General features: G+C 36.7%; 1 protein-coding gene across 2 annotated transcripts in view; it reads right to left on the bottom strand.

Annotated features, from left to right (window-relative positions):
- COP9 (COP9 signalosome, subunit CSN8) overlaps positions 1 to 14,331 on the bottom strand; it is a 68,937-nt gene extending 54,606 nt beyond the window's left edge. For both annotated transcript variants that reach the window (XM_089797752.1, XM_089797753.1), the window contains exons 1-3: positions 14,139 to 14,331; positions 13,676 to 13,755; positions 13,334 to 13,515 (exon numbers count right to left, since the gene is read on the bottom strand). In XM_089797752.1, coding sequence (XP_089653878.1) covers positions 13,334 to 13,515; positions 13,676 to 13,755; positions 14,139 to 14,222 — 346 coding nt within the window. In that variant the 5' untranslated portion in view covers positions 14,223 to 14,331. The remainder of the gene's footprint in view (positions 1 to 13,333; positions 13,516 to 13,675; positions 13,756 to 14,138) is intronic.
- Between the last annotated feature and the right edge of the window lie 1,974 nt (positions 14,332 to 16,305).

Genomic DNA, 16,305 nt, shown 5'->3' with positions numbered 1-16,305 from the left:
TTGTGAAAATTCAAAGGGCTTCTTATCTATTTCTAATCTTTCTACCAATGTTCCTACTAACAGTGATGCATGGCTTATTGATAGTGTAGCCTCTCGTCACATTATAGGTTATAGTGAGCACCTCTCTGTTTATCGTTCAGGGTAAACGGTTTATTAATGCATTCAAACAATAGACAAGAACATTTAACACAGAAGTATTCCTTTTATCATTTGCATGTATACAGAAGATACTACAATATTTGGTATGATTGATGCCAAATGTTTGCTTTTTGTTCAAGTACATATATATGTTCAAAGGGGTGACTCAACCACCACACAACCTTTCAGTTCTAATCTACCCATCGGCTATACAATATAGATTTTACCGACAACATCACCCCCCCAAAAGAAAAGTCGTCTACGACAATTACAAAATATTCAAGACAGATTAACAAAATAGAATACACTAATTGTGACTAACTATAACGGGATAGATATTTTTCCGTCACACCACTTTCACATTCATCCCATTCTTGTACCAAACTGGTCTCCACAACACGTTGCATTTGTAGCCTCTACTAACACAATACTGTCACCTTAGCTAATCTGACCTTGATAGCCACCTATGTCATCTTCTCTGCTTCCAACTCCTAGGTACACTGAGCCAAGTGTCGCTCTGCTGCCTCCAACCGGATGATCAACTCCTCCCGAGCTCTCTATGCATCCACCAAGACAGCCTCACGTCAAACACCTACTCCGAGTGCCTCAAAGCATAACATCCCTCTCGAAAGACTTCTCCAGTGCCCTTTCCACCCCTGGCATACAAACACTTCACGCCTGCAACAACTCCAAGTCTCATCAACTAGTCACACTTCCCACGACTGATAATTGAACTGACTGGGGGCCTAGGGGCGAGGTCCTGGGGTAGAGCCCCAAGCGCGCTCCTCGCAATACAGGGCAGGGCCACCAAGACCAAATTAGCACTCTCAAACCCACACAAAAGTCCATGGAACACACCATTTTTGTGATTTTCTTCCAATCCCACACTCTTTCTGCCAACCGCTTATGTTTTCTTCATTACCTATTTATGTTTGTCCCTCCGTTACCATACGTTTTCCACTCTCAACTATTTTGATTTGTCATTTTTTTTTTTTTAGAACCTCTTATCACCCTTCTTCTATGTTTGCCAATTAACTATAATTTGCTTCCCTTCAAGTGAGTCTGTACAGTGATCTCAGACTTCTGTGTTGTATACATGACTATGCCTATGTTGTACGGAGTACGGCTATACCATTCATTGCCTCCACTAGTTCTTCATACAGTCACCACACAGTATGACTAATCAATACTTGTGTTACTCCTTAGTGTCGTACAGTCATATGGTCTACTTCCTGTCACCTCCTTTCTTTGTCTCCCTTTCCGTACAATGTACCATGTACCTCCTGTGGAATTTCTATTCTTCTGTTTAGCCGTACAGTGGATCAATTGTCATCTCCTATATAGGGTCGTACAATCCATGTGCTTTCTTTAAAGTCGTATAGTGCATTAACTTGTGCTCTCCTTGAGTCTGTATGGTCCAATTCACTAGCTGGTTGTTACCCGTACAGTGATACTTATTCCCTTCTCTTGAGTCATATGGTGTGTCATATACAATATCTTCTCCTATCTGACTGTACAGTGGATCACTTGTGATTTCATGTCATCTTTTGCCTCGTTGTACGACGTCCTTCCTAAGTCATACAACATATTGTTTTTCTTTATTGCCTTCCTTTCTTTCTTATGCTCCTGAAAGGTTGTACGGCCCTGTTTTATGGTGATCATACTCCCTTCTATTCTCCTCCAAACGTGCCCATATGGCCAAAATTCCTTTTGACGCTTGTTAGTACGATGTGTTTGTTCCTCAATAATGTCTATGCGCTCACTTTCTTATACTACTAGGACCGTACAGTGGTTGCTTTTCCTTCTTCCCAATCTATCTTTTTCATGCTACTGTAAGGATTTCCAAAGCCGCACGATAATAATCCTGTTCTTTATACTCATGACTTTATTACTTTCGGGTCCGTACTTAGAAAATATGCTCAACTTTATATATTATCTACATTTACATATATACATTAATAATTACTATTTTTATATTGTGTCTCAATTGTTCGTCCACGAAAGTGCGTTATTTCTTTCATGATAGACTTTCAGCTTTGACCCATTCATTGCATTGGCTACTTCCTTCTCGTCGAGCGTCCATAATTTTATTCCTCTATTATTTCCCACTTCGCAGATTTTATATAGCCCGACCCACTTTATTTTAAATTTGCCTGGTCTAATCTTGTTGTGCCCATTATACTTTAGCACTAATTGTCCCGATTGAAATCTGTTCAACTTCAAGTGCTTGTCGCACCATGCCTTATGCCTATTCTATATAACCTTTGCGGCCCATTGTGCCAGCAATCGTCGCTCATCAAGTTTATTTAAATTATACCATCCCTCCCTTAGACTTTCCATATCTCCAAGCTTGTTTCCGATTGCAATCCTCGGACTTGGTACTATGAATTTCATCGGCTGCCACTCCTTGTTGTCAATAACTATATTCTTGATTTTAGAACCTTCACTCCATGTTGCTAAAGCTTTTATTAAGCCCTTCCTCTTTATTTCCTGTGCGGACCATATGATGTGTTTTCCTTGTCGTTGATACTTTTCTACTAACTTCGTGGTGCGACGTAACATTTTCTTTCTGCGCGGTTCGTTCACTATGTACCGTACAGTGGAATATTTCATTTTCCTGGGTTCGTACAGTATGTTCTTCCTTACAACTTCCACCCTAATTGCCTTTCCTTCTTCTGCTTCTCTGTATTCCTTCGGACATTCATTTTCCTCTCCTTCCTCACCTTCATCGACCCTTAACATATTACAGCTCGAAAAGAGCTCGTGATCCTCCATCTGCCAGTGGAATAGGTTGTTCATCGAGTCTAGGTCATCATCATTCGACCCTCTTAATCTCAACACTCCTTCATCCGGTTCCATTTGCTTCTTACCTTCGTCCTCTCCTTCTGAATCGAACGATCCGACTTCTTCTCCCAACATTTGTGTGTAAATCAATAATAAATCTTTGTCCTTTGCTCTCCATTGATAGTGTATTATTCTTCCAATCATGTTTAACCTTTGCTTGTAAAAGCCACCCTCGTCCAAGAAGGGCGTCATATCCCCTTCTTTTTAGCGGGATGACTACAAAGTCGAGCAAGAACGGTTGCATTCCAATCGTTACTGGTTGTGCCATCAGGATCCCTAGAAGCTTAATGCCATGTTGGTCTACAATTAGCAATTGGAACGCGGGTGGCCACAACGTCAACTGTCCCAACTTCTTCCAAGTATCTTCTGGTAGGACATTTACCCTCAAACCTTCGTCGACAATTGTGTCTGAGAGGCTCATTCCCAATATACCCATTTCTACAACCGTTGAATGCCTTTCTAATGTGAGGGCTAGCAGCATTGGGTCTGTTGCGCTTGTTCTGCTTCCCTTCTCCTTCCTAGGTTCTTCTAGTAGTTTAGCAGTCGGGGCCATGTTTGTGAGTGTCATTCGTAGTTGGGGCATTATGAGGATCAGATCATTTAATTTTATTGACACTTCAATTTGCAAGATCCGCCTTATGATGTTCTGTTTTGCGTAGTTCCTCATTGAGGTACCCGCAGTGTCCCCCTTCTCCATTTGTGGTTTCTCTGTCTGCATCCCCTTCTCAATTTCTACCCGTGCTTCTTCCAGTCTCTTCTTTTCTTCCGTCGGGTCTGAGTACAACTTTGCCTATTTACGTGTTATCACCAGGACTTCCTCTTCGTCCGTTCCCAATTCGATGCTGATCAAATTCACTCCTGATTTCGATTTTGGCCACTTGGCATCTTCATGGTCTCCAGGACTACACCATCTGCATAACAACTACAATGTGTTCATCGTTGTACAATTTTGTGCAAAGCAGCCACACAAGTTGCATGCCTGACATTGAACCATCGGTTGACCGTTCGCATCATACTGAATCCGACTATGGCCCTTGTTATTATTGTTATTATTGATGTTGTCGGTGTTGTTGTTTTGTCCCCTTCTGTTGTTTCTATACCCACCCAAGGTGGCATCGTCATTATTTGTGTTTTCATTCCCTACTGACGTGGATGTTTTCTGTGTCAGGAGCACTTGTTGATGCCCTCTTGTTTTCATATTGAACGGGCATTCCTTTGTGGAATGTCCTGCAATTTGGCAGATATCACAGAGTTGATTCTTCGGATAGGATCCCTTAGTGTGACCTTTTGTCTTGCGTTCTGTGCACCATAGCTCGTTTTCTCTGGTGTGGCTATTCCCTTTATGCATATTCTTAAACTCTTTCATCATCCTGATCATATCCTTCTAGAGGGCTCGAACCTTCTTACTGCCCTTTTCATCACTATTGCTATCCTTAGAAGAGGATTCATCTAAGTCAGATGATCTGCTTTTCTTCTTCTTTTTTGTTTTTCGTTCACTCTCTAAATCCATTGCTCGATTGTACACTTGAGTGTACGACAATGGCGGTACAATCTTCATTTTCCTTTTTAACTCCGAGCGTAGTCCTTCTATGAACCATCTTTTTTTCAGCCCGTCTGTTGGCTTAGTTTCCATTTTATTTACTGATTCTTTTAGTTTTGTAGCACATACACGGACTATTTCATTTCTTCCTTGTTTTGTGGTGTAGATTTCTGCTACTATCTCGTTGTCGTCTCATAACAGTTGAAACTCTGTAATAAATTACTTCTTTATGTTTTCTCATGTGGTTAGCTTTGTTGGATCAGTGTCTAAAAACCAATTGATTGCTACACCTCGTAAGGTGGCTGGAAATTGCCTTGCCCATTTGTCATGGTTGTTTTCTCCATTTGCTGTCCAAATCGTTTCACAAGTTTTGCAGTGTCTGATTGGGTCAGTCGTGCCATCCCCGTCGAACTTTGGTAACTTTTCCTTTGGACCGGCCATTGGTACCCTTTCTTTCTTTTGTTGTGCGTTGTTGTCGGTACCCGCAATGTTTTGTACTCCTGTACTACTCTGAACACCCGCGTTACAGACACCTACATTCTCGAGTGGCATGAAGGCTTCCTCAAGGACTCGGTTGTTTCAACCAAATTGTATTTGCTTGTCAGGTGTATCAAGGACAAAGAGTTCACCCCACGCTCGTGTTCCTTTGACACTCTGAGCCGTGTTGGTCCTTTCCCTCCCGTCTGAATTCCCCCTTGGCGTACACCAATTTGTCAATGCTTCCTTTGTTCCTTTGATCACCCTTTACCTTGTTCGAGCTTCTTCTATCAACCTCTCCCTTGATCGACTTGGTGACTACACTTTGTTTATCAATGCTCTCGTGGTACTATGGTCACCTCCTATGACACCACTGTCGTACCCTTCAACGATTTGTTGTGCCTCCGGTCACTTTGTTATGTGCGGTTTAATATTTCCCGTGCCACACATATGCTGTCATCTTCTAGATTCTTATTTCTATCTTTATTCAATGTGTTTGGCATTCGTAGCACCCAGTCCTTATAAGCAACGGCACCAAATGTTTACTGTTCAAGGTAAACGGTTTATTAATGCATTCAGACAATAGACAAGAACATGCAACACAGAAGTATTCCTTTTATTATTCGCATGTATACATAAGATACTACAATATTCAGTATGATTGATGCCAAATGTTTGCTTTTTGTTCAAGTACATATATCTGTCCGAAGGGGTGACTCAACCATCACGCAACCTTTCAGTTCTAATCTACCCGTCGGCTATACAATATAGATTTTACCAACAACACTCTCTAATTTGAAAGAAAAAGATTCTCATCAACAAGTTATAATTGGTAATGATGCATGATATTCTACTAAGGATGTTGTATCTCCATCTTTTCAGTTAGATTCTGAAATTCCTCTTCATCTAAGTAATGTTCTTTTTGTTCCTAGTATTAAGAGGAATCTGATTTCTATTTCAGTGTTAGAAGACAAGGCTAATCGTGCTGCATTGGCTGAGGGAAAAGTTCTTGCATGGAATAAGTATTTAGAACACTAGCACTCAAACAGTTTATGAGATTAATGTTTGCCATTACAGCCTTACAAACTTTTAACTCATCCTATCCAGGCATTAGGTCATGATTTTCTAAGTTCAAGTGAACTGTGCCATAAGAGGTTTGCTCATCTAAATTTCAGAACCTTGTCATCCATGGAGAAGGTGGTAGTTGGTCTTCCAAACCTGAACCAAGATCATGAGGGAGTCTGCAAAGGGTGTGCTCTAGGTAAGAACATTAAAAGTCCTTTTCATAGTAGTGAAATTAGAGAAAAGGATACACTAGACCTGATTCATTTTGGTTCGTGTGGTCCTATGTTTGTTGCTTCTCTTAGCAGTTTTATTATTATGTTACTTTCCTTGATGACTTCTCTCATGAATCACGCATTTAATTTCTAAAATCTAAAGAATCTACTGAAGTGTTGTCTAGATTTAAAGAATTTATAACTCTTGTTATAAAAATTGTCTAACAAGAAGATAAAGGTTTTAAGGTCTGAAAACGGGGGTGAATGTCTCTCTGGTATATTTTTGTAACAATTGTATTGAAGCTGAGACTAAGAGAGAGTTATATGCCCCTTATAATCCTCAACATAATTGTGCAACTGAAAGAAAGAACGGGACTATTGTTGAGGCAGCGAAAGCTATGATCCATGATAAAAGTATTCAAACATTTTTACGAGAAGAAGCTTGCAGGACGGCGATATATATTCAGAATCGTAGTCCTCATCAAATCCTAGACAATATGACACCAAAAGAAGCATTTTTAGGTACTAATCCAAATGTTAGACATCTCAAAGTTTTTGGATGTCCAGTGTACATTCATATTCCAAAAGATAAAAGGATTAAGTTACAACCTTCAAGCAAAAAGGCGTCTTTGTTGGTTATAGTGAATCATCAAAAAGCATACAGAATTTATATTCGAGGTCAAAAGCAAATTGAGATCAATAGAGATGTCCCTTTTGAAGAAGATGTAGCTTGCAAGAGATCTAAAAAATCTAATATGGAAATCGATAGAGAAGATTTTGAGCCTTCTCAAGACATGGATATGGCTGTTCCGGATTTCCCTTTTGAGATTCAGAGGAAGATTACAGAGTTAGAAGACTTTGCTGATACAGCTGATCTTATTGATACTTATGCGGGTCCAAGTAATGCTTCAGCTAATATGAAGAGGCCATTTCAGGCAGGCATAATGCAAGAGGCTGAAAAATATACAGCCTCACATGTTACTTTCAAAGAAAATAAGAGACCTCACAAGTTTGTAGGGTATATAGCCTTGACAAGTCATATTACAGCATGCTTTCCAGCTTTGAAGAGGCTTTAGATCAACAAGCGTGGAAGGACACCATTATGGAGAAGTATCAATCCATCATCAAGAATGATGGGTGGGACATTGTTCTTAGGTCCAAAGGCAAATTTGATGTTTCTTCTATGTGATTCCAAAATTAAACATGCAACTAATGGAAATGTAGAAAAATATAAAGCTAGATTTGTAGCTAGGGTTTTCTCCAGAGGAAAGCATGGACTATGAATAGAGTTTTGCACCCATAGCACATTACACTTCTATGAAAACTATCAAAGTTGTTGCAGCAATTAACGGCTGGAGACTTCATCAAATGGATGTGAAGTCAGCATTTTCTAATAGGATAATTGAAGAGGAAGTATACATAGAAACAACCAGAGGGTTTTGTGATTTATGATACGGAGTCGCATACTATTACATCCCAATTTTTGACCTAAATTAAAATGTTCATATAGCCGTTGAGGTTCACATGAAGTCAGTTCACAGTTAAATTTGTTATAATCCTACGAAATGATAAGATGGTTAGTGGTTATAATTTCATGTGAAGATAACATGCTAATTGGTTATTTACCACGAATTCGTGGAATTGAAAAAGTGGTTAGCCATTATGATTATTTATTTTTTAATTAACTTGTTATAGTAATATAATTTAACTACGGAGAATTTCTTTGTAGGAAGTACGACGAAGGAGTGGAAGCATTGTCAGAAAAGAACTGGGCATAGGAGCATCACCATCACTAGGCAAATGGGTATGAATCGTGAATCATCATAGTTGAGGACCTAGCGACTTGAACATCAGGATACAATCGATGGAACCGCAAGAGCTATTAAATAAACAATTTAAAACATAAATTAACTTGATTAAAATTATTTTGCGTACCACAAAGGTTTTGATTAATCTTTCACCATATTATTATAATATATACCTATGTACATACACGTAGATATAAAATAAAGTGACACCATAATATTATTTTCTTTATAATAAAATGATGCCACCTCACAAATATATCTACGTGCATGCAGATAGATATAAACTAACTATTTTCAATTTATAACTTTCAAATCTTCTTCCATCTTTTTATTCTTTTTCTTGCTTGAAACTGATTGAACACTTGACTTATTTATTTGGCGTCCAAGAGCCAAGACACTTCTTTTATGTTATGGCTTCTTGGAAGCCAAAGAGACATTATTATCTCTTTTTATTAAGAAGTCGAGAGAGGCGGAAGACATCGATATCTTCAAGCACCTGGCTTCTTCATATTCCCGACCACGTTTATCATGGCACCTAATAGCTCTGTCAACTAGTAACAATCGCACTGTATTCCATCCATGATTTCTAGTTATTCAGAAGTTTTGCTAAAATCGTGTGCAACATTCATATTGAAACTGGTGTTCAAGATCTTTTCTGAGGTGGTTTGTTGAGCATCTAGCAATACTCCATTCTTTCTTTCAGATTATACCAGGTTATGTGATTAAAACATTGCATTATAATTTCTTACCAGTTGCTACAGCATATTCTGATTCATATAGTAGTAAGCTACAGCTTATATCATGATGCAAATTATCTTGCTTAATATCATAGGTTAGACCTTCTCTAAGTTAGAGTTGCTTATAGCAAATAAAAGCCAAGTACCCATGACATGCTATCATATTCTATTTATATCATTGAAAGTCATAATCAAATGATATTTATTCTGCAAGTCTTAAAGATTACATTTTTCGGAATTATAGATTGTGATGAGCTGGAAACATATAATATTCTTATATCAGTTGAGGATCAACAGAAAGAGCTAGTTGCTCTAAGATTCAATCACCTGGGACTCACCCGACTGTATAGCCAAGAAAAAGGGTGAAGAGGTGAGAGGAAGGAATCTGCAATAACATGAAACAGCATCAGATATGACATAACAATAAATTATTATTTTAAAAAGAATCATTTAATAGCTCATGCATGATCATGTTTATTGTTTTCTCCTATTGTCAAGTCGAGTGGTGTGATTGGATACCAGGATGCTCAATGGCTGACAAGGTGTTTCATGTCTACTATGGGTAGGGAGGGTCTTTCTAGTTAAAGAAAGTGTGGGGATAAGTTTAAGGTTCGTGGTTGGGAGGTTAAGCCCCTAACAATGTTTCCCCTCTCCATAAGATGTCAAATGTGCATCAAATAAAGCTAAGCTATGCATTCAAACATTTGTCAGAAACAAGTGTTTTTACTCTTATGATGTATATTCAAGTGGAAAATAAGATTAATTGAGTTGTATATCGTTACAGTTATTTCTTCAAATGAAAGCAACTCTTATCGTCAATATAATTGGCAACCAGTTAGTTCATTTGATCTTCTAACTGAACATGAAATATATTTATTTGCGAGAGATAGATTTATCTGATGGATTGTTATAAGAATAATGTTTATGAGCATATCTTCTAATCTTATGTTATTGCCACAATTAAGAAATCAAAAGGAAAGGAATGATACAATGGTATTGACACCCCAAATGATACAATGGTATCTGATGTCCTAAATGATCCAATGGAAATTGATGATACAATGGTATCTAAAGCCATAAATGATACAGTGGTATCTGAAGCCCTAAATGATACATTGGTATCTGATGCCCTAAATGATCCAATGATAATAGATGCCCTAATTGATATAGTGGTGTTTAATGGTAATCCTCATTTGACTTTGAAATAGTGGTATTGGATGGTAATCGTCATTTGATCCTTAAGTGGTATTTATGGACTAACCTAGGTGATTGTAGAAGCATTCCTAGATTGATTTCGGTTTTGAAATTTCATTGGTAGATTTTAATTTCCATAGTAAATTCATTGATGGTGTTTCAATTGTTAGTTATGAAATTTCGTTTAATTGATTGTAACCGTTAATCTCATTCACGTGAACGTAACTGATATAACTGTCTTCCTATGAAAATGAAGTAATAATTGTATTTCTTTGAATATGTTAGTTGTTAATTAAGACCTGGAAAAAGCGGATGTTACACATACGACACGTTGAAAAAGGCCTTGTATGGCCTTAAACAAGCTCCACGTGCTTAGTATGAGAGAATTGATCCTTATTTATTGAACTTGTGATGGTATGGGCTTCTCTTCGATTTTTGAGGCAACAACTCCTCCATTAATATCGTGATCCAAACTCATCTATTGTTGTTGTCATTCAGTCTGTTGTATTACCGTGATTAAAGTTTTGCATTCTCTCTGCTCTACAAGTATATGAGCCATTTTGTATTGTCTGTTACAGCATTTTCAATATTGTGGAGTTTTTGATTATCATACTAATTATACTAGTGCTGAATCTTACATACGTTTTGTATTACAATATTGGTTTTGATCTGGATGTGATCACTGAGTCAATTCTGTGAAATTTGGTGTTTGTAATCACTTGATTCTATTACAGATTGTGAAAGTTTTTGATAAAAGAAAGACTAGCTTATTGATTGATTGTTTTGATTCATAAGCATGGATTTTTGTATTCCCTTTAAAACTGAATAAAGACATTGTCATTTTTGTAGGCTGAGTTTTTCTACTCAAGAGAAGAGTTTTCCCAAGATAAGTCTCAACGTTATTTGCTGATTTTGTGGTCTTGCATTTCAATTTGTCGCAATCTCTATATTCTGGTTCAAAAGTTAACATGCACCACCCTTGGGCTTATTAGGGAAGGACTATCTGGATACCCTATTGTTGTTTCCCCAAAACCTTGTTGTATTTGACCATTAAGGAACTCCACTCATAAGAGGGAGGATAAGAGTGGCAATGGAAGATGGTAATGGCTATGGGATTCCTCACTGGGTACACCGGTGCAGGAGCACCTCAAATATTCAAGCCACAGTTGAAGATTATAAAGACTGCAAAGATCATCAAAACAAATCAAAAGGAAGGAATGTATAAACAAGGTCATCAAATCAATTGGGCAGTCTTGGAACCTATAATGATGCTAAAATAATATTAGGTCTTCAAGATAGGTTTAGGTATAGAAAAGAGTTTAATGTTTAATAAAACCATTGTATGGCTTTTTGTGTTCAAACATTAAATAAAAAAAGTAACGGCTGGTTTAGAGGGAAGTTTAGGTTGTAATAATTTTAAAATACCCAACTCAACAATGATAGTTGGTTGGAGTCAGTTATTATAGGGTGTCTTATAAATTGGAAAGAGTCTCTGATGTAAAGGGGAGGAGAGAATATATTGAAAGACTGGTATGTACAAATTGGTGAGCAGCAATATTAAAACTTAAATATTCTGCAACTCAAAGGTCCGCAAATTGATTGGTTGGCTCTACATACACATTAATAAGGTTTTCTTCAACATTCCAAGTACTTTGTTGATAAGTTTCATGTTATTATAGGTTGTTGTTACGCCTATTGCAGAACCAGTAGATTTCTTTTAATTATTTATTTGCTGCAGTAGGTTTTAAGGGAAATGAAGATCTTTCCATAAGGATGAAGGCCTGATACTCATGGAAAGAGTTAATCTAACATGTATGATCTATTACTAACCAAGCACGTGCAGAATTAAACAAGATAGAGATTCTGCCCAAACAAGGGGTTTATTTGCTAATTGGAGACGTTAAACAGTGTACATGTGAAGGTGAATTCGTTGTTAGTTGGGATTGGAAGTGTGTGTAATTAAGTGATTGAGAAAGCCCTAGTTCAAGAGTAAGAAGTGTTAGGAGGATCTACCATATGGTTCCCTTGTAAATTGTGTCATTTATTATTTTATTTTCATTATTGTGAAGAACTCTCTCCACATCATACTCCCCCTCATATGGATGGCAAAAGGGCCACATAATGACCAAGAGGGATGACATCTACTGTTGGATCTGGGCTACAGGATTGTTAAAGGCACACTAATATGCCCCGTATCCTAGCTCTCTAAACTCCATAATAAATTACATATATTTTTATGATTAAATTAATGTCCCTGGCCCTAGTAAGAAAGATCTATGCTTAAGATGTCTCTAATAAGGAAGATCTATTTTGTGAATCATGTTTCAATGATTTCCTCACATGTTGCAGGATCTCAACCAGGCACATAGATGTTACTAATCCTATTTCATTTCTAGTTCTACTTGGAATTTACATTTAGGGCAACAACTGGGCATCTAAAGAAGGGGACATTACACATTTGTGTTCACTGTTATATGGCAATTGTTTCACAACCAGGAAAAACAAGCAACTAATTAAAGGAAACTCGATTTTCTCAGACCAGTGCCCTTCTCTATGCTGTACCTAATGATAATGAGGTAAATGAGGAGATTGTGCTGACCTCTAGTGAGGTTATTTACTAGCTTCAGGACTTTCACAACCAGTACTTTCTCTCATAAATAGATAAGATTAAATTAGCAATTAACCACAATGGCAAAATATATCTGACCTGATTCTTTTGACATACAATAATTTCAAACTACAATGCTGCAAAGCACCACATACTCATGCACATTTTATGCATCGTTTTTATGATATGTAACAGTAAAATGATAGAAACCAATTCGCCATGTTATTATTATATGACCTGTCATTCACCTCCAATAGTATGAGGAATGCACAAGTTGGAAGAAAGCAGCTTAAATGTTTGGGGCCTTGAGATTCAACGAGAACAATAATCTTATTGTCGTCAAATTTCATGTTTCAAAATTTTTTATGTTATAAAAGAATGCAGATTTCTCCAACTATTTAAGAGGCTAACGCAAAATATTTCTGATCTCTTTTTTCCTTAGATACAATAGTATCAAGCTATGATGCTGGAAAGCATCATTTCCTAATGCACATTTTATTTATTGTTTTTATTTTATCTAAACGAGTAGAAATCAATTACGCTGTAATTATTTTGTCTCCTATCATTTATAATGTGTTATCGACGAGTTCAAAAATAGCAGTTTATAGTTTCCGTATCTTAAGATTCAACATGAACAAAACAGCAAACAGAATAACCCAGAATCTGAAGCCAGCATTGAGAATATCATTGATGCTATATAAAAAGCTTACCAGATAATGCAGTAATAATCTGTTGCACTTCCAGGCTCCAGTTGAAGCCACAAAGAGCTCCATGGACACCAGCATAATCGTGTGTCCACATGCGCTGACCTATCTTCCATATTGCAACAACTTCGGGCTGGCTATCTTTCACAGAAGATGGCATGCGCCTCCAGAGAAATCTTGCATTGTTCCTGCAAGTTTAGAAATTGTAACCCTCCAGAAAAAAGCTCTATTCTAGTTCTCGTAGTTATTAACAGATTGCATGCACAGAAAAGTTCTCGCAGTTCTTTCAGACTTCTGCCTAAACACTAGAATACATATATAAATAAGCATAACAGCAACACAACCTACATATCCTGTATGTAGATATGCCCCAGCAAATGTATGGCATAAGGCCAGCCTTCTGGATCTTTGATGCCTTGAGCAGCCAACTGCAAAGGCCAAATGTGTAAAATGTTGTGAACACTAGGAAGTTCAAAAGCAACTAAGCATTAATTTCATTCATGTTTCCAAGTACGGGAATATATTTTCCACTCATCGCAATGGCGTACAAAATAATTTTAAAAAGGGATAAACGAGGACTACCAAACATGTTCTCCTTAATGTCAAACATACTAAAAGAAAGGTTGAAAGACAGAAAAAGACAACTTGATTAAGAAACCCTCCTGCTGAAAAGGCGGAGGTGAAACTATTGGGGTTTGTTGGGGTGAATCGATATATTATATGCTGGTTAGCCATGAAAGGCCACGAAATGTTAATATATTGAGTTTGTGAGAGAGAGAGGCATGATTTTTAATTGTAAACAGTAAGATACCTGGAGCTCAAGGTCGTCGCAGATATCTGCAATTTGATGGAAGTTGTTGGATAGAATCGCCTGCTTCAGCTCTGTTAAATCCATCTCCCCTCTCTTTTCCGAATCGATCTCCGCCGAATATCACTCACCACAACAAAATCGTTAAACTTGCTGCCGGCAATGAGGATATAAGTTAAATGAAGGCGTTGCGGATGTAAACTGTGAAACGGGCAACCGCATTTATACGCCAATTGCTTTTATAACGGACAGGGTCCAGTCACCACGGAACTCATAGTATTGCCCGAGTTTTTAATTATTTTGTACTGTTTCATAAATTGTGAGCTCTTAAAATAACAATAAAGAAGACAAAGTTGAAGGGAGAAAATTAAAAAATGCAATGAGGCCAATTGATACTCCATATAATTGGCATAAATATATTTAAGTAAGGCTATCTAAAGGATGTTGCGATATATCCATGACAATTTAGTGGAGAAATTTTAATGCTATTTGTTTTGATTAATAGCCTCTAAATATTTTTTCAATTTTTAAAAGTATTATATACTGTAAGATTGTTTGTAAGCTGATAGGCTATTTGTTTTGATTAATATGATATAAATATTTTTTCATTTTTTAAAAGTATTATATAGTGTGAAATTGTTTATATATTTAAGTCAATAGGCTTATATGTGGGAGGGAAATGCATTTTTTCTGCTAATCTGATTTTAGTTTCCAATATAGTAAATCACTTTAATATTTTTTGAAATGGTTATCATCCAATCAGTATAATATTAATTTATTAATATTTTTAAAATTCTAAAACAATTATTTTGTAATTTCACTTTAATATTAAATAATAAATTAAAGTATGTTCATACATTTTTTCCTTGTTACTTTAGTGAGTTGCCTTGGTTTTTTTTTTTTCATTCTTATGGTTGTTTTCCTTGGAAACTTAGAGATTTTTTTGAGATGAATACAATTACATAACTATTGCTAAAACTAATAATATAGTTGAGATTTTTTATTTTTTAGAGCACAAATAGAAAGCATACCATTGATTCTAAAATTGGGTGAAAAATCAAGGGGAATTCTTATATACCTTTGGGTTATAAATATTTGATCCAATTTAATATTTGGGCATTCAAACTTTATTGGAATAAAGATATTCTCAAACTGTATGAGATCTATTCCTTTTGTTTGGTCAACCTTCAATGCTAAATTTAAAAGGTTGAAGATGTTGTCTTTATTAGTACTTGTAGGTGGGCTAGGTATTATTGTGATACTTTTTAGATTTTATGCTTTAACTAGTGATTAAATTTCTAAGTTTCTACATTACACTAGAAATGTGTCACACTCTAAACCATTCTATCTAAGTGATTCCATGAGTTCGAAATGCTTGGATGTCGGCTTAGAGCTCCCTGTCCATGGAGTGCAAGAGAGTATGATTCAAATATGAGGGCTCTCAATTGAGCCTTAGGAATGCTCTTCTTGCTAGTAAACCATGCAATGGGAGGTTCTCTTAGAGACGATGCAAGAGTGCAAATGTCTACAAAGGATGCTTCAATAATGCAATGCAAATGTAGACTAAACTAGTATGAATATGCAAAATGCAGCTATGTTAAGCAAGGATGAGAGTATTACCACCAACCTAGTTAAGTTATGTGAGATAAATCATTGCAAAAGAGAAACTAAACTAACATGCAACATGATATTAAGCTAGAATATGATGGAATGAGAGAATGAAGAGAAGACTATGGAAGTTCTCCACAAAGCTCCAAAGAAACCTGTTAGAAAACCTGCAACATAACAATACTCAAAAGGTGGATGGATCCTTTGACAAGGGGAGAGGTCTTTCTTTTAAAGTCGTACATACGATAGAGATCAAGGTCAAGATGATGGATGATCAAGGGTGGAGTTTGAAAATAGGAGTGACCCATGTGCACACACAAGTCAACCAATAAAATAAAAGTTAACTTCTCATATAAGACAAAAGTCACAAACTCTTTTCATTTAATTTGTAAAATAGAAAGAGGTATTTATGTGTGCTTTAAGTGGGTTAAAAGAATGGGGGCTCTTATTTAATTAAAAGGGGACATGTTCTTTTAATCAAATAATGAACTTAGGATAGCATAGTCAAACTATAGGTTATAATCAAATTAATTAATTTTAGTAATTTGGTCTAGGTAAATGA

The sequence above is a fragment of the Cupressus sempervirens genome, chromosome 8 (assembly GCF_028749045.1).
Source record: "Cupressus sempervirens isolate cs-2001-9-10 chromosome 8, ASM2874904v1, whole genome shotgun sequence".
Classification (NCBI taxonomy): domain Eukaryota; kingdom Viridiplantae; phylum Streptophyta; class Pinopsida; order Cupressales; family Cupressaceae; genus Cupressus; species Cupressus sempervirens.
This window is presented reverse-complemented; position numbering and strand designations above follow the sequence as displayed.